Below are 27,758 nucleotides of genomic sequence, written 5' to 3' on the forward strand. Positions count from 1 at the left end.
AATGGAAATTACGATTGAGCTGATTTCCTAACACGACTGTCTGCCTGCCCATTCCCTGGCCAGTGATGGCCTCAGACTGTCTTGGCGGCTTAAAAACCCAGCATTTATTGAAGAAGGTGGAGGTAGGAAAGAGATCTTGTGCCCATCTGCCCACGATCAGCTTGCTGGCCAGCCACTCACTCACTGGCTGCCAACGGCTTGGGGCTGCAGCCAGCCCACAGCTGTACCACCTATAGCAACCCAGCAGCACAGTAAGTGTTTTGGAGGGGGCCAGGAAGAGGGAGAAGAAAAACAACGCATGAATAAATGGCATTCATGCATTTGCCATTATTGCCTCCCCCCCCTGTGGCCCACAAATTAGGCCTTTGTGGTTCATTTTCACATCATTGGTCTGAACTGAAACTGACCAAGAGAAGGACAAGAATGTGTTAATTCACCTAAACCCTTGACTTCAGGAGGCTCAGTCCAGCATATGGCTTGCAGAGACACAGAGAGATGCAAAAACCTATTATGTCTAATGATTTCACCAGCTTCTGCACTCCCTGGTGGAAAGAAGTTCAAGGTTTGTGAGAAGGAGGGAAAGAAGACAATTGCCACAGAAAGAGAAGAAGAGGACAGCGCCCTCTCTTTCTCTCTCTCTCTCTCTCACACACATGCACACTTTTGAGCCGCTGATTACAGGTTTGCCCTGCACAAGGCCTTCTTTGCCACAGAGGCTGTGCAAAGTGTTGACGCAAAGAGTCCCAATTTTGTTCCTTTGGCCTCTTGCTAACGTGAAATACATTAAAGATAGCAATTGTGGGTTGGTGGGTTCCTGGGAGCAGAGTATAGCTGCACGCTTTGGAGTGTAGGAGGTCTGTGAGTGAGTGAACTGGGGGTGGGGGGGGGAGAGAATCTAGGGGAAAGGCCCATCTTCTCAACAGTCCAGTCAACCAAATTAGGGTGGTATTCCCTGCCCTGCTGCCCGCCCCAGCAGCATTACGCATCACCAAGCATTTTAAGCTGAAAATTAAGTGCTTAAATTGAAGCCAATTCATTAAAGCCCCCTCCTTCCTTCCCCCCCCATCCCTCCTTTCTTTTTCTTTCTTTCCTTTTTTACAGCAGCTTCTATTTTCCTGGCCTCATATCAGAGTGCTCAGGAGCCTTCCAGTGTAAAAAGCCAAGAGGATGTGAAAGCCAGAGAACATAGCTGCGAGCGACAACATGAGCACATGCTAGCGAGCCCAGCCGGCTCCCTCGCTTTGCACAGAGGGGGCTGCTGTCGGTTGCTTGCTTTTGTGAGCCACCAGCCTTGCGAGGCATCCTTCTCTCCTCCCCAGAACTTCACTTCTGCCTCTCTCCTGGCTTAGGACTGAGTCCAGGGGGATCCTGAGCTTCTCCTGGGTCTGTCCTTTTCACCATTCTTTCTTTCTTTTTAAAAATTCCATTGAAAGATTCCACTTTCCGGGCAGTGACTTGCTTGCAGCTAGGATCATGGACAGTTTTAAAGGAATAGCGAGCCTGTTGTACTCCACCTTCTGCATTTTTTTAAAAAAAAGATCCTGTAAACAACAATACAAAAAGGCGGCATATTGCAAAGATTGCAGAATGCGGTCGCTCTTGTCATTAATTGCCTGCCAACAACATTTTCTGGTCCCAGTACCAAATGGGTGCTGTGTTCACTTCCTTTGTCCCACACAGCTGAAACAAAGTAATTAAAAAAAAATTAAAGCTAATATGTACCAAAAATGGGGAGGGGGGTATACACATCCCTCCTACATTCCTCTTATGTTAGTTGGCTGACCAATAGCTGAAAACTTAAGTGGGAAGAAGATTGGCACATTTAACCTATGTCCTTGTCCCTCTAGCCCAGCAACCTTTTTCCCATGGTGACCAGCACTGGCATCCAGAGGTATACTCAGGGGTCATTTCCTTCAGGAGCACACAGGAGCGGAGCTCCGGCAGTAAAGAGCCCAGGGGGCGGGCACATGCAAGAAGCCCCACCCCCTGCTCCCAGCGACCCTCAGTCAGAGCAAGAAGCAGCCAGGTAAATTGCAGAGCTCCCCCCGGCCCCCCAGTCCAAAACAGTCCAGTGGCACCTTTAAGACCAAGTTTTATTCAGGTACAAGCTCTCCCTCCTCTGCGAGGACAGATCTGTGCGTTCCCCTCCCCAAATAGCTAGCAATACAAAACAGTCCAGTGTAGCCTGAGTGGTGGGTGCTGCCTTCTGACACACCTCTGGTAATGTCAGGGGGTGTGGCATATGCAAATAGGTTATGCTAATGAGTTATGCTAATGAGCCCCTGCACCTCTTTTTCTATGAAATGACCCCTGGGTATACTGCTTCTGAATGTGGAGGTTCCCTGTAGTCACCATGCCTAATAGCCACCATGCCTAATGAATCTGTCTAATCCCCTTCTAAAGCTGTCTATACCTGTGGCCATTACTACATCCTGTGGCAGAGAATTCCACATTTCAATCACTCATTCTGTAAATAAATATTCCCTCTTGTCTGTCCTCAGTCCACTGCCTGTCAGCTTCATTGGGTGTTCTTGAATTCCAGTATTTTGGCAGAAGGAGAAAAAGTCCTCTGTCCACTCTCTCATGTGTTCCAATCATCTTTTTTTCTAAACTGGAAAGTCCCAGTCTCTTCAGCCTCTCCTCATAGGAAAGGTCCTCCAACCCCTTAATCATCTGGGCTCACCTCCTCTGCACTTTTTCCAGCTCTGAAACAGTCTTTTTGAGATACAGTGGCCAGAACTGCACAAAACACTCCAAATGAAGCCTCATTATAGACTTATACAGGGTTTTTCCAATATTGGCCATTTTATGTTTAATCCTTTTCCTAATAATTATTAGAACGGAGTTTGCTTTTTTCACTGTTGCCACACACTGAGTTGACTTTTCATCAAGCTGTCCACTACAACCCCAAGATCTCTTTCTTTCTCAGCCAGTTCAGGTCCCATCAGCTTATATTTAGTACAAGAGGGAGTGGTTTTCCATTCCCTTTTCCATCCATCCAGGCTGAAAAATCACTGGTATTTTACAGTTACTCAGCAATATTTTTAAAACGGCAACATCAAGAAGATGACTAATGCTGAATATATCCAAAGGGAAGTGGAACAGACCTAACCTGCTTCATTTTCAAAGATCCTGGTATGCACCCAAACATCTGTGGATTTTGTGGAGCAGGACTTAACACTCCCCTTCATGCTGCAGCCCACTGAGACGCATCAATTTCATGTGTGGCGTGAGCAGGCCCTCAGGAACGGTGTGTGTGTGTGTGGGGGGGAGGAGTGGGGGTTGCAGTGTTAGAGCGGAATCATCTCCTCTTCCACAAACTGAAATGCCATTCTGTCAGAGAAAACCTATGTGGTTGGATACACGTCTCTGAAATGGGGTGATCCTTTCTCCAGAAGCAAGGATTACAGCTTTTTGCAGTCATCTTCAAAGATCCCATCTCTTTACAACCTGATCCTAAATATGTAAATCAGAAGTAAATCCCACTGAATTCCATGGAATTTCCATGCAGAGATGTTTAGGTTGGCTTGCTTGCTCTGCCCTCCCTGACACTACATTTAGGCCCTACAAGAGACATCAGCAACATCAGCCTTGCTTTTGTTATAACCTTGGAAGATGATCCTGCCCTCTGTTAACCTTGATTTCCTTCCCTACCCCAAGTGGCATCCTTTTGGCCAGTCCAACTTCCTGTTTTTGTGCCACAGCTCCACAGTAATAAAGGGGGGGCTCTTCCAGATGATACCTATTAAAATTCCTCTTCCTGCTCTCTATATTGGGTACCATTTATGCCTCCTTCAGTTATGATGCTATTACTCCATCTCTTCCAATTTAACCAACTGTTAAGTTAGGCCGGTTCTTTTATAACTGGAGCAAGGACTTTGGACTTGGCATGCTCCTTGCCTTGGGAACACTTCTCCTGGCAGGAATCGGCTGGTTAGGTTAGGCTGCAATTTGAAATTTAAAATGCAAAAAGCGTGTTTGTTCAGTGACTTGCTTGTGTTCTCAGCGTCCCTCCCATGAAGGCTTCTATGCGGCCGCTGGTATAAACGGAGCTCTATAAATGCAAACTGCTCTATAGGACATGATTATCAGTTTCCAACAATAGCTGGGTGTGTTTCTGGAGGAGTGGAAGAAAATATCAGAAGTTAATACAGCATTGCTATTTATTACCCTATAATTAAGGCACTGACAGTTTTCCTATTATGAAACCTTATTTGCAAAGGTTCATAACTCAAGAGGCAAAAATTTCATTTCAAGATAATGTCTGGATTACCATGTTGAAGCATTTAAAATATTTTTAGTAAAACGAATCTAATCTATCACAGCCTAGCAGTTTCCCAGCTCTTTGTTTTGTTTTATTCATTTTTTTTTTAAATTGAGGTGCTCTTTTAAAATGGCATCTTTTAAAGAAATATGTTAGGTGCATCCGCTGAGAGCTTACAAAATGTAATAAAAACACTGTTTGGACTTATTTTAAAAAAACATGACAAAGGAAAACCATTTTGATGGTGGGGCTGGAAGGGTTTGTCCCAATAATCCTAATGAACTTGCAGCTCACATATGTGCCCTATGTGACCACCAAACGAACAAAAGTGAAGCGGACTACAGTGGTCAGCTGCTATCATCGGTCAACTGGAAAGAAAAACAATCCAGTCATAAGCAATTGAGCTTGGAAGATGGTTGGATTTTCCAGCATCCTCGATTTTAAACAAGCAGACTTGCTAGTACAGGGAAAGGCATTTATAAAGTCTGAAATCAAGGGCAAGGAGGGCAAGTTGGCTTCTGAAAGCCTTTCTAGACCATTGTTGCACAATCATATCAGACGGGGCCTTCTTTTTTGTTCAGTGTTTGTGTTGTAGAAACGTTGCCTCTTCCTGGCACATGAAATTCTGTAGCTGGGGTGGGTATGTGAAGCCTTCCCACCTTCCTCTAATGCAGCTATCACGATTTCAACATGGGGCATGGTTATGCAGCTGTCAAGAGTGCCTGGTACAGTTCCACTGAAGAGGCTTCATGGGAATTACTCTCCATCCTTGGGCTGTGCCATTTCAGGACTTTGTAGTCTTTTAGGAGCTGAGTGTTATCCCATTGCAGCACAAGCAGTGGGGGAAAACTAGAGTCCTACTTGCTACCCTGACCTGGATAGCCCAGATTTTGTCAGATTTTGGAAACTAAGCAGGGTTGGCCCTGGATATTATTTGGAAGGGAGAACACCAAGGAATACCAGGGTTGTGACCAATGTTCCCTCTACGCTGTGGAGTCTTGTGAGCAAACAATCTACTTTGTGAGCTCCTGGCAGTAAAATTGTGAGCGAGCAATTTGGCAACTGCACGAATCAGTTTGCTCTGGAGCCATCCTTCCTGAGCTGAGACAAAAATATGTGAGCCAGGGGCTAAAAAACTGTGAGCTAGCTCACACTAACTCAGCTTAGAGGGAACCAGAGGTCATTTCGGGGGGGATCGCAGTTCCCCCGGGTGAGGTACGGGGGGCGGGGCACATGACGAAGCCCCACCCCCTGCTTCCGGCCACCCCACTTTCGGCCCTCATTCAGTCAGGAGGAGGCAGGAGAAGAAGGAGGGTAAGTTGCTTCCTCCCTGCCTCTCCCCACCCCTGCCTGCCTGGGGCCAGGGAGGACCTTCGCGGGGCTTCCTTGCACTCCCGCCGGCCTTGCAGGTCCACCGCCGGGCCCCTCATGGGGCTCGGCAGTGGAGCTGCAAGGCTGGCGGCGGTGGCCGGGACCGTTGGGGGCGGGGTGTGTGGCCTTATGACACACTTCCAGTGATGTCAGGGGGTGTGGCCTTATGACACTCTTCCGGTGATGTCAGGGGGTGTGGCATATGCTAATGAGTTATGCTAATGAGTTCCCCTAGCCCTTTTTCTATGAAAAGACCCCTGGAGGGAACACTGGTTGTAACACAGAGGCAGGCCATGGCAAACCACCTCTGAATTTCTCTTGCCTTGAAAACCCTGCAGGGCTGCCATCAGTCAGCTGTGCCTCGATGGCACTTTCCTCCAGCAGCACCACTATCTGCAGCCGGTTAGTGAAGAGGGCAGATGACCAAACCAAAGGAAGGAGCCCTAAATGCAACATCTACCATATAGGGGTCGAGATATACAGTACTAGTACGTTCTCAAGATTTAAAAAAAGTGTTTATGACCTTTTCTCTTTTTTAAAAAAAGTAGCACATTTAATCACCCAGCCACAAGGCCATTCCCACCTTACATGGATGGGACATTGTGTTACGTGGCCTTGGACCAGCACCACACATAACATTCAGGTTTACGGTATCAACTGGGAAGGGACTTCATTTGCAAGAGACAAAGCTTAAGAGTGCCACGTTAGAAAACAAGGAACAAAAGAATCAGGGTATACTTTACCATCTGTGTGTGAGCTTCTTTTCACGGGGAAGTGGCATAGAAATGATGTCCAGAAAGTTAAAACAAACTTTTTATAACGAGGGCACCATTGAAGTAAAATTAACTTCCCAGGTTTGCCTCTTGTTTCTATTGAATACTTGATCGGAAAGGGCTGAGTGAAAGCGAGAGATGGTGCACATGATGCTTTAGTGGACTGGGAGAACTCAGAGATGCATTGCTTTCCACCCTGTAAGAACAGGGCAGGGGGCCCACAGAGAGGCATTGTCAGGACATGGGAGCCACAGGAATGAGGTTGCTGTCCGACTCCGATTCATGTTATGGATGCGACTTTACTTTTTTATGGGAGAAATGAAGGTAGGTAAGAAATGCAGGTCTGGGGCACAACACTGGTGATCCCAGTGGGAACACTGAAGGCCCCACTTCTGGGCTTTTAATTTCTCCCACAGAACCCTATGGAGTCATGCAGTTCAGTGTGAGCATCTCTTTTCCCTGGGGGCGCCATCAGAAGAGCATTAAAATCTGTCTCTGTCACAGACATTTGGGACTCTAGGTACTTACTGTCATGGAAGAAAGCGAAAACAAAAACAAAACCCAGACTAGCTTTCAAAACGGACCACCCCTGCTGCAGGCATTGTCGTCTCCAGTTAGTGGTGGGAACAGGATTTTGCTCTCGCTTGATAGTTGGGTACCTTCATGTCACTAGGCAGGAATGTGTAGGGATGTGTGTCTGAGAAACTGTTGGTCAGTGATGCTGCTAACCGAGTCTTTGGGATTCAGCCTATTCTGGATGAATTTAGGGTTAGGAGCAGGAGTTTTGGATTGAGGATTACAATTTTAAATTCTTTCTGGGAGACCAAACTGCATCTCTTCGTCTGCAATGTCTCTAACCAGCTTCAGCTTGTCTCCCAGCTGCTGCTTTACCTTGAAGAGAAAGATTTGGCCACAGCAGTCCATATCCCTTTAACCACACAGGATAGGTTACTGTCCCATGGTATTTGTGGGGCTGCCTTTGAAGATGTAGACACTTAAATTGATTGAAGACATGGCAGGCAGTAGACCAACAGGCGCTAAGGATTGTTCACTTCAGGGAAAGTTTCTGATCCATGTGCAGGGCAGAAAACTGGGTCCTCAGTCACAAATGAAAGAGCTGTTATTTCAGAATGCCTTCCATTTTTATCCCACCTTCTCCAGCGCACCAAGTATAGACCATAGTCAAACATGAGCAACAAAATAAACCACTCCAGATGGAACTCTGCAAAAGAAGGCAATTGATAGAGGCTTCCACTTCATTTTCTCCAAAGAAAAATCTACAAGCTTTTCTACAGTGCAGCTCAATGTGGCTCAGCTTTTTTGCAAGATTGATTCACAGGACTTGTGCTACCTTCAGATTGCCCCATCTGCTCTTAAAATGTTGCCAAACGATATGAATTATCATGTTGTTAAAGAGCGGTGGCTTATCCTGTCTCCAGATGTTGTGCCCCCCCTGCTGGCTGTCAGCAGTTCTGCTTACATTCCACCCTCAGCCTCTCTCGCCTTTGAATCTCATCAAGGTGGCACAGAACCATGCAAATACACAACACAACCCTTCCACCTCAAAGCCATCACCTGGGAGGCAGGCAGATCACAAACTTGGTTTTTCCTCTCATCACACTGTACAGATAATTGCCTTTGCTTTTGATTGACGAGGTTCAGAGGACACACAAAATATTTGGACCAACGAGGCTGCTTTGGAAACACCCTCAACCATGATCAAACCATTTCCTCCCAGGAGTCAAGCTGTCAATAAACCCATTCTGTGAGTTTGAAGCAGAAACCAGCTGTGCAGAGTCCTGACTGGCTGGGACCCTGTGATGTCACCAAGGAACCTCCCCAATACCCAGAACAGTTTTGCATTAAAAAAAAACACCACGCCTTTTATATTCACCATCAGGACCTTCAGCTGAGGAAAAAAATTTCATGTCAGTAATTTCAGTTGGGTTTCATTCTGCAGTTGAGCGGTTACTTGTGGATTTTCTTTTAACATCACTTGTGTCTTCACCTTTCTTAATGGCAGAACAACTCATTTTGCACCTTTTAAACCCAGCTGCTGCTTTAGCGGGGTAAGTCAGGCCAGGAGGGTGCCCAGCCAGAAGATTTGCTTGGCCTATGAGAGCCCCCCCCCCAAGCTCTTTTTCTGAGAACAGCATCAGAAACATATCATCATTGGTGCAATCTTCAGGGCTCAGAAAAGTGACACCGCTACCTCCACCGGGTTATTTTAAGTGCTGATCGGGCCATCCAATGTCAGGGTTGGTGTACGATTCCCCTCCCCCCTCCCGTGACATACTTATAGGGTTGCCAACTGGACAGGAGAAAAATGTCCTGCTCCTTTAATAGAGGCTCAATGTGTGGAAAAGGGCATTATAGCAATTTATGGCATGGAGATAAATCTACTATTCGCTGCCAATCAAACTGATATTAAAGGGACAGCTGGAGTTTAAAAGTTGGCAGTCCTAGGACCTGAGGTGTCTCCATACCAACAATGATTTCTTTTAGTCAAACAAGAATGTGATATGACATTATATAATTAGTCAAACAGAAAGAATGATATAAACTCCAAAAACAAAAGTGTCTCACCTCTGCATAACCAAGGAAGAACAAAAGGAGCAGCATCCCTTCTTAATGAGATCTTCCACAGGTCATTTTCCTCATGATCTTTTGGCAGGAGTTGTTGTGGGTCTACAAATTATTGTGAAATGCCGTTTGCCTTATAATGGAATACTTTATCTGGCTGCCTATAAAGCCTACATGGAACAGTGGCGTGTAACTGGTATCTCCTTCACTGTAATATCTGATGCCCCTTTTTATTTTTAGCAGCAGATTAAATGCTGCTTCTGAGCTGCAAGATCGGGGTTAGAAAGGACAGACAGTAGCGCAGATTTAGGGCAGAAATGAATCACACAGCACATCCCTCTGAATTAACACAGGGCGAGGAGATCTTTCAGGAGGGGATAGAAAGTTGGCAATCAAAGAAGATCCTTGGCTGTGTGTTTTGAGTGACAGTTGCTTCTCAGGTCAGGAAATAGCTATCCTGAGCCAACCTAGGTAAGTTGAAAAACTGCCTTTTAATAAAGAGAAAGGACAGCTTGGAAGGGGCGCGTTAGAGGGCAACCTCCTCTTGAGCATCGCCTGTCCACAGTGCAGCTGGAATTTTCAGGGAATTGCCGTCACAATGATAATTTGCAAAAACAGATGTTACACATCAGATAAACACTCCAACTGTATTTTTTTAACTCTGACAGAGGGATGTGTGCAGCGATAAACATACAGATCGATGTACACACTTATACATGAATGAGATATGCTAATTAAACATTGCAGTGGGCACTTTATTAAAGATGCATTGTACAATCTGAATCTTCAAAAACAAAATCACATCGACACATGCTTAAAAAATGGCCAAACGGTGTGTTTGAATCTGCTTTAGTTTTGTTAATTGGATTATTATTTATGTCTTCACAACTTGGTTGCTACACCGTTCACCCCCTGAGTCCAAGGAGGTAAGGCGGGATAGAAACATTTTACACAAATAAACAAAGGCAACTGCTTAACTGCTGGAATTGTGCTTTGTTCTTTTAAAGCTCAGGTTTTGTTATTTGGATGCAAAGCACCCCTCCCCTTCTTAAAGCAAACCAGGCAGTAACGTTAAAACCTGTGTCCCCACCACCACCACCACCTTTGGAACCATTCGGATGGCTGTTTGTTCGTCAACCTTGAGAGAAATAAAACAAGTGTCTCTGCTTTCCTTTTGTCGGGTAGATGGCACCATGTAGCATATTTCCCATGCTAGTTTGAATTACAGCTGTTTATCTTGCAGTTTTCTTTAAGATTAATTAAATGCAAATGTAGTTCTGTGAATCATGGGAATACCTGCCAGACCCCTTATTAATACCTTCACTTAAAAACCCCTGTGCCACAGAGTCATTAATTTGCAAAAGGAGGGGGGAGGGAGAAGGAGAGAGGGAGGAAGAAAGGAAATGTGCATAAACAGCCCTTTAGTTCCAAGCCATTCATACGGGGCTTGCCCAATTAGTCCAGGAGGATTCTGGTCCTCCTTTCAGACCCTGTGGCCCACAGAGGACACAGTGAGGCTCCAACGATAACCTGGCAACCTAGGTAGAAAGCCAGCCAAAAAGGCGAGTGTTTGAAGCTGTAATCTTGGCTGCCATCACGTCAGCAGAAAAGAAAGAATTCAGGCACCAAGTAATCCAGTACAAAGGATAAAAACAGATTCAACCGGAAATTCAATGTGGCACCACATATGGGATACATGAGCGCAGTTATACAACAGGCCACATATCCCCCCCCCTCCCCGAACAGTCTCCTCCATGTGATGCCGAGGACATGTGTAACCATCGTAACGTCTCTCAGAATCTGTATTTAATTTGAGTCAGGGTGGTGGCAGGGATTGGAGATCTGAAGCCGCCACAGGTTTGTGGCAGATGGCTCTGTGTCAGCTATGACAAGCAGCCGAGCTGAGCTTCCTCTGCAGATTTTCTTTTCTCTCTGATCAGGTAAATATGGGCACACTCTGGAAAGTTCCACAGAGTCTGCCTTGGGCTGCAAGTTTGTGACTTAGCCCCAGCTGTCACAAATCTTCCTTGGGTTCTGTTGTGAGCAAAGACCTGAATTTACCACGGAGCGCTGCCCAAGAAAACTGAGCCATCTCTCCCTGTGAGAGGAAAAGGGGGGGGGGGAAGACAACATGAACATAATCATCAAGGGAGAATTATTCTTTTTTTAAAAAAAGCGAAAGCAAGCTATTCCACGTCACATGCTTGATTAATATATAGAAGTACAATTTTCTCCTTTGGAGGTTTATCCTGAAATCGCTTGGATAGTATAAATACTGCTGTAAAACCAGGATCAGAAAATCCTGCCCTCTGATTGGATCAAGGTATTAGAGGCTCAATCCCAGGTTAAAATGTCTTTTGTAAACAAGGGCTTTCTGCTTCAAACAGCTTACCTGACATCAGGCAGGCTGGGCTGCTGCTCTTAGAGGCGTCTACCTGAGACTGGGAAAGCTTTTAAGAACATGCCTGATTATTTCATTACCTTGTCTCCCTCCATCCCTTTGCGAGAGAGGGGGAGAGAGAGAGAGAGAGAGATTTCCACTCCTGCAGACAAACAGCCACAGGCAAAGCACTGCTCAAGTTAACAGCAGGACATGTGCAAACATTTTGCTTTAAAATATGACACTGTCATGAGGTTTAACACAACTTTATTTGGACTCTCTTAAAAATACGCATCATTAAATAATTATGGGAAGCTGAAAAGAGGCCAGACGCAGAAAGACACGTTCCACTCACTAAGTGAAGGTTCACATCTGACCCTGGGGTAGCAAAGAGAGATTCCTTACTGATGTTTGTGCAGTGATCTATGTTGGTGGCTCTTGACTTTAAAACAAAAAGAAGCAAAAACAAAAAAACAAAACCCAACCCAACATTCAAGGAATTTGGTTTTGCTTTGTGGATCCACCTATCAGTTCCTTTTAATATTCTGGAAGTAACCTCCCCTTAGGAATGCCAGATGTCCCTGCTCTTATTTCATTACACAATATAGATCAATAACACACAAAAGGACCCTGTATACTTCATTCCTAGCCTACAGTACGCATGCACACATTAACAGCAGTCAGCTGCCCTACCACAGCCCAATGTCTGTGCAGTCCTGGAACTGCTGGTGTATGTAAAACTACAGTGACCCATTGCATTACTAGATAAACACCCATTCTACCAAAAAACATTGCCTTTTAAACAGGCAGATTCTGTAAGCATTGTAAACACATGTCTATAGAACTGGGGGGGGGGGAGACAGAGGAGAGGGTGAGCAAATGCTTACACTTGTTAGTCTCTTCCATCTCTATTATTTTGTGATCCTCCCCTCCCCACCGCTGCCCCAAATGCAAAGTTGGCCTCCTAATTCAACACCCCCTCCCCAATAGTGACTTAGAGCTTTTTAGGCACATTGGCTTGTCTGCCACTTGGGGTCTTTTTCCAGGAATCTTATCCCCTCCCCCACCAACTGCCTGTCTTCTGGGCTATTCCCCTGATCCTCTTTAAACTCCTTCTCACCCCGCTTCCCTTTCCTGATCTAGTGAATACATCCTGGCAAGAAGGTTCATGATCCTGGCTCTATCAGGCCTGTGCAATGTGGCTGCTTTGCGCCCGGGGACAGGCAATGCTGGTGGTCACTGTTATGCCAACAACATGGATGGAGTGACTGCATTCTCACACAACATAACCAGTTGGGATCTCATGCAAAAAGCCAGGTCCTGATGGCACATGCCAAAGGCCACATATGTTACACAAGTCTGCTTGTCTGCACGGATATCCAGAGGCAGGGCCAAAGAGTCTGACCCTTTTCCACCCTACATGCATAGAGTGCTTTTTACTGCCTAAAAGAGACCAGGGACAGGGAAGAGTCAGTGGCAATGCAATGTAAGTATCTGGGAAGTGACAGCCAGTCAGAGACACAGCAGCACAAATCCAAACAGCCCGGATGAAGAGGAAAAGAGCAGAAAGTGGAAGGTCTGTTTGCATGACCTCCTACTCTTGGTGTTGTGATGAACAGTTGCATCGATATGACCTACTGATGCAAAAAGATTCTACCTGGAGAGATTTTACCCTCTAAGTGTGTCTTCAGCTATGCAACTAAATCCTCTCATCTGGGGAGGAAAAGTCAGACAACATAGGAATCCTTGGGGGGGGGGGGACTGCTTAATGCAGACTGGCTGCATTTAAATAGTAAGAAAGAGGTCACCAGTGCCTTATGCAATCTAGCTTTAATGTCCCTTTTATAAAATTAAATGATTATCCCTTTAAAAACTATTTTCTTCCTTCCTCCCCCTCCTGCCATGTTCCAATGGGCTCAATAGATTCCACTCTTACCCTATTCCCTGTGTGCTCAGATGCCCTTTCTTGGACATTTCTAACTCATCAGCCAGTTATAATTCCCTCCCTAAAGAATTCTGGAAGCTTGTATTCCCAGTGTAGTTCTGTAATAGAAAGTTTGATGCCCTTGCTTTTATATTGAAGGTTCCGCTACTCACTAAGGCAACATTTCATCCTACTGCACCTTTGAGTGTACTTTATGCACCGCCAAACCTTCTCTTTTCATTCTGGTCCCTCTGGGCTAGAACAAGAAGCACACAGGAGAATTTTAAAGCTGACCTGCTTAAAGGCAATCCTCCAACTGCACACAACCAACCCGGCTCGACACAGTCCATTCTTCCAAATGCCCAGTTAGCCGTACAAAGAATTGGAATGTGGCACAATTGCACTCCACAGTATTCCGGTGGTTTTCTAGCCAGCATTATAAATTGGCAATGGATGTAGCCACAGGATGATGATGACAATCAGGGGCGTGTGTTCGGATCTATCTGAGCCAAAAATATACCTAAAAATACCTTATCAGTATTTTTGGGGTACATTTCAGCATCCCAAATGTATCCGAGTTTCCCCACAAAACTGGGGGGGAAATCCCTGAAAAAATCCTGGATATATTTGGGAACTACTGGGTAGATCCAAAAACAGCAGAGAGGCAGGAACAGATTGCTCCTGGCTCTCAGCTGTTTGTTGGGTTTCTACTGCAGTCCCTTTAAAATTTAAAGGGACTGCAGAAGACAGCCCAAGAATTAGCTGTGCCGGCAGGGAACTGAAAGCTCCCCGCTGGCTCAGCTTGGGTCTGGCTTCTTGTAAAGCCTGGTTTAAACCAGGCTGCATGAGAAGCCAGCCCAGGATCAGTCGTGCCCATGGGGAGCAGACTGCTCCCCCCTAGCACAGCTTCTGGTGTGCAACCCCCACCCTTTTTCTTCTCAGGTCTATTGGACCCCCAAAATTTGGGTTTTCCTCAAAATCCCTGATCTGAATACTGCAGCAGTATTGGGATCTGGGGTTTTTCGGGAAACCTGACATTTGTTTCCAGTTCAATAGACACAAACTGAAACAAACAAACAAACAAAACAGTGAAAAAATTGCGTAGCCCTAATGACAACTGCTGTTATTAGAACAGTCACATGGATGCCTTTATTCACTGGACTGAAAAAAGTGATTACCCCATTTGCAGAGCTTTCTCTTCTATGTAATCTCTGCTACATGCAAACGGGGATGTATAAGGGGGGTCACAAGTACTGGGTTAGCTCCAATCCTGTGCACTGTATTATTCCCAGTAACTAACCTCCTTCCATATACTCCCATATATACCTGACTGGACATTACATTCAGAGTTTCAAATCCGCTTGCCTTCTGATGTAAAGTGGGCCACCATGAAAGACCCGCCCTTTTGGTGATGGCACCCGACCTATGGAATATACTCTGCCTCTCCCTATATCCAGTGTTGCTGTTGGCCATCTTCTGGTGCAAACGAAGGTTTAGTAGGATTTGAATTGTGAGGGGATCCCATTTATATTAATTAACACCTCCAGTGTTGTCTTATTGCTTTATAGGATTGGTCCCACCCCCATTTTTGGTGTAGCGGTTTGGTATAGTGGTTAGATGCATGGACTCTAATCTGGGAGAACCAGGTTTGATTCCCCACTCCTCCGCTTGCTGCTGCTGGATGACCTTGGGCAAGCCATAGTTCTGTCAGAGCTGTTCTCTCACCAGCAGTTCTCTCAGAGCTCTCTCAGCCCCACTTATCTCACATGGTGTTTGTTGTGGGGAGGGGAAGGGAAAGGAGTTTGTAAGCCACTCTGAGACTCCGAGTGAAGGGCGGGGTATAAATCCAAAATAATAATCCTTCTCCTCTTCCTCCCCCTCCCCCCTCCTCTTCTTCTTCTGTTGCTAGTTTGTTGGAGAATGGTTTTAGACTTGGGTTACGATTTTTTACTGTTTAGATATTGTATTTATTTACCACGTTATGGATGATATCATGAAAATCTTATCATGCCAACAGTGCTCTTCAGTTCTCTACATAGGACAAACAGATCAAACCCTATGCCAAAGGATAAATGGACACAAATCTGACATCAAGAATCACAAAACCAAGAAACCTGTAAGAGAACACTTCAACCTCCCAGGACACTCAAGGGGGACCTCAAAGTAGCTGTTTTATTGCAAAGGAACTTCAGAAACAGACTGGAATGGGAGACTGCTGAATTATAAATTATTGCAACACTCAGGACAATGGAACCCTAGGTCTTAACAGAGATAGCAGCTTCTTATCTCACTACACATGCTAAGTCACTCAGTTCTCACTTATACCCAGAAATCAAACTTTGTTGCTCTTAGAGGTGCCACTGGACTCAAACTTAGTTCTCACATCTGTTAAGAGGAAGAAGAAGAGATTGGATTTATACCCCGGCCTTCACTACCCAAAGGAGTCTCAGAGTGGCTTACAAACTCCTTTCCCTTCCCCTCCCCACAACAGACACTTTCTGAGGTAGGTGGGGCTGAGAGACCTGTGACAGAACTGACTGGCCCAAGGTTACCCAGCAGGCCTCAAGGGGAGGAGTAGGGAATCAAACCCAGTTCTTCAGATCAGAGTCTGTGCCTCTTAATCACTACACCATGCTGGCGTGGGGGAAAGGCCAGAGTGCAAATCTACTGCTCACTGAAGGTGTTTCACCAACTGTTGGGCTGTGCAATGACCTTATACAAATCCAATGAGCAGGGTTTTATTTATTTAGAAACATCTTGACTCTAATTAACTCTTCCTGGCTACTAACCCCTCCATTCTACATGTAATATTTGAGGAAGTCTGTTTCAATGGATCTGAAGGAATGTATATGTACACACGCTAAGACTCTCAGTTCTCGGTTATACCCAGAATTGAACTTCGTTGGTCTTAAAGGTGCCACTGGACTCAAACTTTGTTCTGATGCTTCCTGTGTGTAACTCTGCCATATGATAAATAATAAATAACCACGATTTATCTTATTTTCTAGATTCAGAAAGCAAAGGTCATCTAACATGTCTGCTTTCATGGGAGATGCTTTGAGGAGCCTTTGCTTTTCACTATCAGGGCCACTAAACCATGCAACATGCTTGGAGCTCTGTGTTCAGATAGACCTTGACACTCGATATAGGGTTGCCAGCCTCCAGGTGGGGCCTGGGGATCTCCCGCTTTTACAACTGATCTCCAGCTGACAGAGAGCAGCTGCCCTGGAGAAAATGGCTGCTTTGAAGGGTGGACTCTATGGCACTGTACCATGCTGAGGCCCCTCCCCTCCACAAACCCCGCCCTCTCCTGGCTCCACCCCCAAAGTTTCCAGGTATTTTCCAACCCAGACCTGGCAACCCTAACTCGATAATACATTCCACTTTGTAAGGAACAAGGCGCGCCCAAGGCTTCACCCACAGAAGAAGATTTTTGTGCCTTATTGCTAAAGTTGATAGCCTTTTTTGTAGCAAGCATAATTCTGTCTTCCCTTTGCCTCCAACAGTTGACTGTTTTAGATTACATTATTAATAAGCTTGCAGTAATAGTCCCAAAAGTTACCCAAAAGTTACACTTTATATTCTGGTTACTTTTAGGCAGCACTCCCCCCCCCCAAGTGATCAAAATGTGTAAAATTTAAAAAAAATCCCCCTTTCTCGTCTAATTTTGTGTTGCTTTTATGGGATATCATCCCATCACATAGGAAATTTTGAATTTCAGAGAACTTGTGAGAGCAGAGAAGAGCCAAAAAGAATGAGTGGTTATCACACTTCAATTGCATGGTGGTCTATGGGGTTACTCCTTGTGGCTTCAGCTCCCCCTCCCATCCATATATGTTGAAGAAACTGATCCAACATAACACGATTCCTTTTTTTCACTTATAACTCAGTTATACCAAGGGCTTTTTTTCTGGGGGAATGTGCCAGAACGGAGTTCCAGAACCTCGTTGACAAAATTCTTTTTAAAATGTTTAAAAGTTCATGAGTTTTCAGTATACAGACTGAAAACTTCATTTTCCTCTTGAGAGTTCTGGCACCTCTTTTACAAAAAAGGAAAAGAAAAAAGCCCTGGTTATACCTCGGAATTGTACAGAACACCAGAAGGTCGAACTGTAGAATGCTGAAGGGTTTGGGTCATTTGAAGACACTTTATGAGTGATAAGACTGGGGGGGGGTGTTTATGCAATCCCCCCCCCCAAGTCTAAAAAGGGGTTAGGCAAACTATGGATCAGGGAGTCTACAGTAGGAATAGAGTTGGTTCCTGTCCACATGTAGTGGGCTGGAAATAAACAGGGATAAGTTAGTGTTGGTAAGGCTTTTCTAAAATGGATTGGAAGAGAGGATTCATGGTCTGGACAACTGTCGTGAAGGAGGGAACACATCTCCCTGGGAACAGAACAACAAGAGCGCTTGAAGGTGGGAATAGGGAGACTCTGAGTAATTGTAAGTACTTTGGTTCAGGAAATTGTTTCATTTCAGTGCAAAAATACAGTTGTGCAGTGTGCAGTTGTTCGTATCAGTTGAGTAAAATCACCACCACCAACCACATTCTCTGAGTTCGGCAACAGAATTTAAATTCTCCAGAAGTTCCTAAAGGCATACCATGTTTCCACAGGTTTCCCCCCAAAGCCCCATGTACTGTGAGCCCTATGTGTACTTATCACATACTCTCAGAAATGTGTGCGTCAAGTTAGGACATCATGAACATGCTTAAGGGATAGTGGCCCTTGTCCCACAACAGTGGAATTTCCTTTTCCTTGCAGCACTGCTATATCTACTTCCAGGGGTCATTTCGTAAAAAAAGAGGTGCAGGAGCTCATTAGCATAACACATTTGCATAACCTATTTGCATATGCCACACCCCCTAACATCACCGGAAGTGTGTCAGAAGGCAACACCCACTGCTCAGGCTCCATTGGACTGTTTTGGATTGCTAGCTATTGGGGGGGGGGAACGGGCTGATCTGTGCTCACAGAGGAGGGAGAGCTTGTACCTGAATAAAACTTGGTCTTAAAGGTACCACTGGACTGTTTTGGATCGGGGTGGGGATGGGGCTCTGCAACGTACCTGGTTGCTTCTTGCTCTGACTGAGGGCTGCTGGGAGCAGGGGGTGTGGCTTGTTGCATGAGCCCACCCCCTAGGCTCTTTACTGCCGGAGCTCCGCTCCTGTGTGCTCCTGCAGGAAATGACCCCTGTCTACTTCTCAAGATGGCTCCATCTGCAGATACTTACATCTGCAGATTGGGGCCATACAGAGACAACAGAGATTTTTCTACAGGTTTGCAGAAAAATAAGAAAATGGGTTTTTTAAAGGAAGGGGGGATTTAAATCCCCCTAAATGGAGGATCATTGTTTCTGCTTGTGAACAACACACCTCTGTTGACTCAGCAGAATCCACTCGCCTTACACCACCTGGGAGACAGAGGAGGAAGGGAGCTGCCACTGCTGCTGAACCAGATGGGCTGCAGTGATGCAGATGGGCAGGGCAAAAGCCACCATCCCCCCCCACCAGAAGGAGAACAGATGGGTGACAGTGGCGGGGGGGGGCATGGTAGAATGGCAGGCAGCATACAGAACAGTGAGGAGGACGAGGATGGACAGGCAAGCAAGATTCTCCCCCATGAGTTTGTCCGGGTGGAAGGAGCAGAAGCCAGGCCCACAAAGGCAATAGCATTACAGGTGGGCAGCCAGGCAAGCAAGCCCACCCATGGACAAGCAGGTGCCTGTTGTTTTAAGTATATTTTAGAAATACCAGAAGATAACTAAAACAAAATCAGGCTTTTTGCAGGGGTAGGATAGATTAAACTTTCTAGTGGCAGTGGGGACTGAGGTTTTTGTCAGACTCACCGAACATTTTAAAGTTCTTATGAATTCAATTAGAAAAGTGGGGACCTGCAAGAATCTTGTGGCCATGGGGCATTCCCCCCCCCCCCGTGCGCCTCTCCCCCCCTACTTTTCTGCCTCTCACCCGTTCTCTGTCCTGTCACCCCATCTCTTACTTTCTCCCCCATGCCTGTCACTCTCTCTGTCCGCTACACCACAACTCTTCTTCTGCCACCTGGTGTTCCATCACTCTCCCTTTCTCCTTACCCCAACCACTTTCCTTTTCTCTCTGTCTCCTCCCACCTCATCACTCTCCCTTTCTCCTTTTGCCCCCTACCCCAACCACTTTCCTTTTCTCTCTGTCTCCTCCCACCTCATCACTCTCGCTTTCTGTCCCCCTACCCCAGTGAAGCAGCTAAGTGTGTGGATGACACTAGGTTGATCAGGGCAGTGAGAACCAGTAAGGATGTCAATGTGGCAAATGAGGTTCAATGTGGGGAAGTGCAAAATAATGCACATTGCAGCCAAAAATCCTAACTATAAGTATATGTAGATGGGGTCCAAACCAACGCTCCCTCTAAGCTGTGGAGTCTTGTGGGCAAAAATTCTACTTTGTGAGCTACAGACATTAAAGTTGTGAGTGAGCGATTTAACTACTGCATAAATTAGTTTGCTCTGGAGCCATCCTTCCTGAGCTAAGAGAAAAATGTGTGAGCCAGAGGCTAAAAAATGGTGAGCTAGCTCACACTAACTCAGCTTAGAGGGAACTCTGGTCCAAACTGGCAGTAACTGACCAGGAGAGACCTTGGAGTCGTGGCAGATAACTCTCTGAAGATGTTGACCCAGTGTGCGACTGCAATAAAAAAGGTAAATGCTTTGCTGGGAATTATCAGGAAGGGGACTGAAAACAAATCAGCCAGTATCATAATGCCCTGGTTTAAATCTATGATATGGCCTCATTTGAAATACTGCATGCAGTTCTCGTCAGCACACCGCAAAAAAAAGATATTATCGCATTGGAAAAGGTGCAGAAAAGGACAATTAAAATGATTAAAGGGCTGGAACACCTTCCCTATGTTAGGGCTCTTTAGCTTGGAGAAATGATGTTTGAGGGGTGACGTAATAGAGGTTTACAAAATTATGCATGGGATAAAGAAGGTAGAGAAAGACGTACTTTTCTCCTTTTCTCACAATACAAGAATGCATGGAACCCAATGAAATTAATACGCAATGAAATTAACAAGCAGTAGGTTTAGAACAGACAAAAGGGAAGTACTTCTTCACCCAAAGACTAATTAACATGTGGAATTCACTGCTGCAGGAAATGGTGGCGGCTACAAGCATAGACAGCTTCATGAGGAGATCGGATAACATATGGCGCAGAGGTCTATCAGTGGCTATTAGTCACAAGTTATAGATGGAACACTATGCCTGGGTTAGTGATGCTCCGTGTTCTTGGTGCTTGGGAGACAACAGTGGGAGGGCTTCTGGGGTTTTGGTCCCACTGGTGGACCTCCTGATCGCACCTGGGTTTTGGCGACTGTGTGACACAAGGTGTTGAACTAGATGGGGCATTAGCTTGATCCAGCATGGCTTCTCTTATGTTCTTATGTTCTCTCTTTTTCTCTCTGTCCCCCCAACTCTGAGGCTCTACCCCATAGCCACTCTTGGTAGCTCAACTGGGTGAGCCAGCAGAGTCTTGCCTCCCTCCAACTGCTCTCTGCGGCTTGCTTGGAGCAGCTTCGGATAAGCCAGCAGTCTCCCCTCACCCCACTGCTCCCTGTGGCTCACCTGGATAAGGAGACTCTTCCCCCCCTCCGCTCTCTGTGCCTTGCCCAGAGCTGCTCTGGGTGAGCCAGCAGAGTCTCCCCCTACCTCTCTCAGTGGTTCTGGGCAGCCCACCGAGGCCTCGTCTTTTCAAGGCTCACTTGGTGTGGCTCCAGGCAGGAGCTGCTGGGACTGTTAAAGGTGTGTTGTCTGCTTTTCATTTGGGGGAGAGTTTAAACCCCCCCAATGATTTTTTTTTGTCAGATCTTTCTGCAAACCTAGGGGGTCCCCCAAGTTTGTTGAAACACTTGTTTAGGTTGACTGTGCTCCCATCTGCAGATTTAGACATCCACAGTTAGGGGACTCACTTGGGAATTAGATATACAAGAAGTGGGAACCCACGATACTCACAGGGGGGAAGTAGCAGGAGCTGCACATGGAGGAGGAGGAGGAGGAGGAAGCAGTCACAGGTGAGCCCAGTAGGTGGGCCTGCAGAGCCCACCAAACCTTCTCCCCTGCTCCCCAGTACCAGTGGCAAGGCCTGCATGGTTCCCAGCCACCGAGCTCACCAAACCTTCTCCCCCACCCCCTTGGCACCGGCGGTGAGGCCTGCATGGCTCCCAGCCACTGGGCTCGGCAAACCTTCTCCCCCGCTCCCCAGAACTGAAGCCTGCACAGCTCCCAGCTCTGGGGCCCGCCAAGCCTTCTCCGCCGCCCCCTGCAATGGCAGCGAGCCCCAGTTCCCAGTGCATTCTCTGCGCATGCACAGGGAACACTCTTTTACTTTTGGGGGGACTTAAGTATCCCCTGTACAGCCAATATAAAAGGTCATGGGGTATCCTGGGCTCTCCACTTTCTCTCAGCATCACACACCTCACAGGTGCATTGAGAACAGAAAACAGAGGGTGAGAAAAGCACTGACCTCCTTGAAAGTAAAGCGGAATTACATGCTGAATGATGGCTAGAAACCATCGTCATTTTGACAAAAAGAAGATGGTGTGCCCTTAAGAGTGCAGGCAGCATCTGAAGCTGTGGCAAAGTGTTCCAGATGTAGCCTGCTTACTTTGACCCACAGAACTCAACTGAAGCCACTAAGAACCAATTCATACCCTATTTTTGTTTCCCTTCATTGTATCTTCATCTTGATTTGATTACATTTAGATTTGAATTGCTGCTTGCTATGCTTTTATAGGGGCGATTATAAGCCACACTGAGTGTTTGTTTGAAAGGCAGCACATTCAGATTTAAAACAAGCTTGCAAATATATTTAAAAAGTAGTCTGCATAATCTAGACCTTCATCTTCATAATCCCACTGCTGACTTGCATGTCTTGGTCATATTAAGGATTGACAGAAAGACAGGATTCAGGACTGGGGTGTGGATGTATGATAAATGCACCAAAATCGCACAGAACAAAAGGAACAGATTCACTTTCCACAATGTGATCCAACATTAACAAAGTTCAAGAAGTGAGCGCCCTGACCTGACTTGAAAACCCTATGGGGTCATCATAAACCAGCTGCAACTGGATGACACTTTACACACACGCATGAAGCAAGTACATTTCTTACCTATATCAGGTGTCTGAATCAAGGTTTACATTTGACCACCACCACTACCCCGTGACAGTATTCATTTTTCCTCCATCCAGAGCAATGCCTTGCTGCTGCTATAGTACCAGCAATTAAAACTTGCATTCAGCAGGAGTTATTAAGGCGCTGCCCAAAGTGATGTGATACACTGCTCCATGTTTTTGGTGGTAACTCTACCTATACATAATTCAGCATTCTCCAAAGGAGACAATTGAAGGAAATAAAGCATTTTACTTACTAGGGACGCTACAACGCATATCTCTTCTTCTGGCACCCTTTTCTGGAAATCTCACTCTTTAATATCAATAGTTGTTTAGGGCCCCCAGCAGTTCTTATGTGCAAGAGATGCAGCTTCCCAGCCACGAGGAAGGTGATCCATGTGAAACAAAACTATTTAACTGAACTTGAAGAATGAGTGAATGTCAAGGTAAAAAAAAATTAAGGATTGTTTTTCTTTTTGAAGCTTCCCCATACAGCTATGCAATAGTATTGACTCAAGAAGGAACGCTGAGCACTGGAAGTGTTCAGTCAGCATTTTAAACTATTATGAGCTACCTTCTGAACCATTGCCAAGTTAATAGACAATGAAAGATAATGAGCTTGAAATTGGGTGTTAAATTGCATTTTTGGTTGTCTCTCTTTTTTCCCCCCATCTTGAAGTTTAACCATTTCCTGCAGAAGCAACATTCTCATTTGGTCCGTCCTTATGTAAACGTCCATTTTTAGGTTGCAGATAAAATCAAACTAAATTATTTTGACCCCTTTCACAAATGTGCTGAAAGGGGCAAGAAAGTGCAGGAAATACAGCTGAGGGAAGGAGAAGGCACAAATATAACTGAGGGACGGAGGGAACATGATAGCATGTGCATTACACTGGAACATGTGGCCAGTTACATTTTTAGGATTGTTTTCAGTGGTAACATTACCACTAGCATTACCTACCCAGTTACTTGATACTAGTGTAATGTATTTGCTTATTTAGAGTACAATCCATGGGGAAACTGGTTGGCCTAAGCCAGTGATGGCGAACCTTTTAGAGACCGAGTGCCCAAACTGCGACCCAAAACCCACTTATTTATCGCAAAGTGCCAACACGGCAATTTAACCTGAATACTGAGGTTTTACTTTAGAAAAAACAACTCATACATTAACTTAAGATGATCCAAACAAAGTAAAGAAAACAATCCCAAATGCTTTCATTTACTTAAAATTATTTAGCAGAGAATCCGACACTTTAATGATGGTCTGGGCCTGGCTGGGGCGATGGCACGTGTGCCCACAGAGAGGGCTCTGAGTGCCACCTCTGGCAACCGTGCCATAGGTTCGCCACCACTGGCCTAAGCCCTGCTGGAATGAATGGAGGTGTGCAAAGTGTTCCTCATTCCCAGTTGGGGAAGGGCTGTGGCTCACTGCAGGCCTGTAGCCAGAAAATTTGGGGTGGAGGGGGCACCGGGGGGCATGACGTCACAAAAATAATAAAATGAAAATAAATAAAATAATAAAAATAAAGCAGTGGCTGCTGAGAGTCTCTTCCATGAAGAGAAGGCTGCTGCCGCCGCCGCCATTTCCACTTTCACACCCTGTACTCCCCGCTTACAGAAGGGGGAGGGGGAGGGGGAGGGAGGTTCAGGGCATGACTGAACTGAGGTGCTCAGCTGCCAAGACTCACACACTGCCTGCTGCTTCTGCCGCCATTGCTGTTTCTGCTCTGGCAAGTGATGAGAGCAGGCAGAGGAGGAAAAGAGGAGGGGGAAGAAAAGGAGGACAGCACCCCGGATTCGGAAAGCGAGAGTAAAGCCCCCAGGTCTGCGCTCCCTTCTCCCAGAGGCTCTCATGGGCAAGGCGAAAGGCTGAATAAAGTGTGAGAGAGGGGAAGAAAGGGTCTTAAGTTTCCGCGCCTGGAACGGCATCCACCCTGCCCCTTTTACTTTTTAAAGCATAGCTTGGGAGCAGTGGTTTTGGGCTCAACTTCTCCCTCCCTTGCAGCTCTTCACTTCCTGACCTTGTCCTTTTCAGGCAGTTGTGACTGCCAGCTGTTCACCCAACCCCATGAGCTGCAGTCTAACCTCTCTAAGTGGTGCGGCAGAACTTAAATTCAAAGTAATATTTCTCAAGTAGCTGGTGGGGGGCTCCGGGGACTTGCTGGCACTGGGGTTCACCCCTAATCAACAGGGGCTCAGCCCCTAAAGCCCCACCGCTGCCTATGGCCCTAGCTCTGTGGTAGCGTATTAGTTTTGCAAGAAGAAGAAGAAGAAGAGAGGAGGAGGAGGAGGAGGAGATGGAGATTGGATTTATACCTTGCTCTTCACTGCCCGAAGGAATCTCAGAGCGGCTTACAATCTCCTTCCCCTTCCCCTCCCCACAACAGACACCCTGTGAGGTAGGTGAGGCTGAGAGAGCTCTTTCGAGAACTGCTCGTGGGAGAACAGCTCTGAAAGAACTTGTGATGGACCAAAGGTCACACCAGCAGCTGCATGTGGAGGAGTGGGGAATCAAACCTGGTTCTCCCAGATTAGAGTTTGTGCTCCTGACCACTACAGGCTCTCAACAGGTTCTCTGAATCTACAGTGAAAAGGTTCAGGTTGTGGGCACTGTGAAAGATCTCTACCTGAGCCTCTGAACAGCCACAGCCAGTGAGAGTTACTGACCTTGACAGTCCAATAACCTGACTCAGTATAAGGCTGGGTTCGCAGCATGTAAAGTACTGGGTTCGCAGAATGGAGACTCGGACTACGACATGCTAAACAAGTCGTGTTTATTGTACTTCACACAGGGGTCATTTCCTGCAGGAGCACACAGGAGTGGAGCGCCAGCAGTAAAGAGCCCAGGGGGCAGGGACATGCTACAAGCCCCGCCCCCTGCTCCCTCCCTCTTTCTTTCTTTCTTTCTTTCTTTCTTTCTTTCTTTCTTTCTTTCTTTCTTTCTTTCTTTCTTTCTTTCTTTCTTTCCTCTCTCTCTCTCCCTCCCTCCCCCCTCTCTCCCTCCCTCCCTCTCTCTCTCTGCACAGACCTGTGTGAAGGCAGATCTGTGTCCCCCCACCAGCTAGCAATCCAAAACAGTCCAGTAACACTTTTAAGACCAAGTTTTATTCAGGTACAAGCTCTCCCTCCTCTGTGAGGACAGATGTATATGTCCCCCCCCCCAATAGCTAGCCATCCAAAACAGTCCAGTGGAGCCTGAGCTGTTGCCTTCTGACACACTTCCGGTGATCTCAGGGGGTGTGGCATATGCAAATAAGTCATGCTAATGAGTTATGCTAATGAGCTCCTGCACCTCTTTTTCTACGAAATGACCCCTGACTTCACACAAAAGACAAAAACTGGCCGGCAGCGGCCAACTATATACACTCTCCCCAGACACACCCCTAGTCTCATTGCAGGGTTTAAATCTCCCGCCAAAGTTCCTATAGGTGGACTAAAGGTGGCCTAGGATCCTTGGCCCCTATTGTTTGTGGAGCCAAGCTAGGGATTATGCATGCAGACCTCTAGTGGCAGTCCGCGGACACAACACCAGGTTCATTGTGTCCACTAGTTTCAATAAAACTTCCCCCAAAGAATTCTGCTTCAGCTGCTTGAATTAATTTCCACTCTGTCCCAACAGCTGAAGCTAGATGAGAAAATAAAATACTGATAGATGACTGCAGAAAATTCAAATACCACCCCCTCCTCCGGTTAACACCAACCTGTCTTATTGGCTTTAACCAAAAGGACTTATATTGCACCAAGCAGACACTCAAGTTCAGACTTCAGCAAGCTCAAGAGAGCACTACTGCAGTCATTTAATGTGCTCCAAGCATGCAAATAGTAAACTTAATTATGCCTAAGGACTCTCAAAGATCCAACACACACCATGAAGAGCCACTGTAATGTTGGTTCCCTCTGTAATACTGGTTTCCCCTCTCTTCACCACCAATTGAGGGGCAGGCTCCCACATGTGGCAATAGCTGACACATGTGAGCAGCCTTCAGAGGCAAACTTTGACTGAGCACATTAGAGTAGGGAAATGTCAACGTTATAGCACAAGTGATATTTGGAAACTGGCATGGGTCCAATCTGAATGCACAGAGTTTAAGAGATTGTGGGTAACTATCTTTTCCAAATTAAAACCCACATATAAAAACAAAACTTATACAACCCCTTTTATTTGGACCAACCTTGTGTCATTTTGGTTGGTCATAAGGAAAGGTATCACATGGCTTTTGCTTTTATTCACAGACTTTAAGTCTCTCACTGGACTGAAACAGTAAAAATTCTTCCAATTATTGCTTCACATACTGGACCACAAAATAAAAAGGCTGAAACAGCATTTGAAGCCCAGGAAGCTTATTCACCAGAGAAGATCAAACTGTAACAGAACGTATGCTTATGTACTTTATTTCACACAAACTCAAAAGTAGGTATTATAAAACTCAGCCTGATTTCTCCCCTTTTTTCAGTCTCATTCAGGAATGTCCTGTAATATAAAATAACGATGCTACAAAAGGCAAAGTATAAGTCTTGCCCATACTAAGTGAACAAGAAGGAACACAGACTCTGACCTGGCCCACAGCCATGGGTGGGTATTTGAGGGTGACGCCCCCACCAAATTAGCCATGCCTCCTCACTGGTGTAGCGGTTTAGTGCGCAGACTCTAATCTGGGAGAACCGGGTTTGATTCCCCACTCCTCCACTTGCACCTGGCTGGATGACCTTGGGCAAGCCATAGTTCTGGCACAGCTGTCCTTGAAAAAGAGCAATTTCTGTCAGAGCTCTCTCAGCCCCACCTACCTCACAGGGTGTCTGTTGTGGGGAGGGGAAGGGAAAGGAGATTGTAAGCCGCTCTGAGCTTCGTTTGGGTAGTGAAGGGCGGGGTATAAATCCAATCTCCTCCTCCTCTTCTTCTTCTTGCTTTCTAAGCTGCTGGAAGGAATCGAGCCTGCAAGTCAAAGGAGGCTGAAAGGGGAAGGGATTTTCTTTCTCTGTGGGAATGAAGCCTGCGGGGGAGGGAGGGTGGCATAACTCTTTCAAACACAGAAATCCTGCTGTGGGTTGCTGAACTAGGAAGTGGGAAGGATCTGCATGTTTATTTGTCACCCGGAATCATGTGATCATTGCCAGGCTGTGGGCCGAGGTGTCAAGTAGCAGCACTGGGGCTTGCACCATCCTGAAGCAGTCCGCCTTGCCCGATTGTGGTGGGTAAACAACACCCCCAGCCTCCCTCCAATGCCCATTTCTTCCATCTGAAAACAGGCGATCAGAAGGCATCAGAACATGGTGGGAACGTTCATTACTGCGTGACAGAT

At 46.1% G+C, this 27,758-nt stretch overlaps 1 protein-coding gene across 3 annotated transcripts in view; it reads right to left on the bottom strand.

Moving 5' to 3' along the window:
* Positions 1–9,743: 9,743 nt before the first annotated feature.
* The window catches only part of GTDC1 (glycosyltransferase like domain containing 1), a 318,983-nt gene continuing 300,968 nt past the window's right edge, over positions 9,744–27,758 (bottom strand). For all 3 annotated transcript variants that reach the window (XM_015424489.1, XM_015424490.1, XM_015424488.1), the window contains one exon: positions 9,744–11,089. In XM_015424489.1, coding sequence (XP_015279975.1) covers positions 11,006–11,089 — 84 coding nt within the window. In that variant the 3' untranslated portion in view covers positions 9,744–11,005. The remainder of the gene's footprint in view (positions 11,090–27,758) is intronic.

Source organism: Gekko japonicus, unplaced genomic scaffold, assembly GCF_001447785.1.
Source record: "Gekko japonicus isolate JY-2015 unplaced genomic scaffold, Gekko_japonicus_V1.1 scaffold124, whole genome shotgun sequence".
Classification (NCBI taxonomy): domain Eukaryota; kingdom Metazoa; phylum Chordata; class Lepidosauria; order Squamata; family Gekkonidae; genus Gekko; species Gekko japonicus.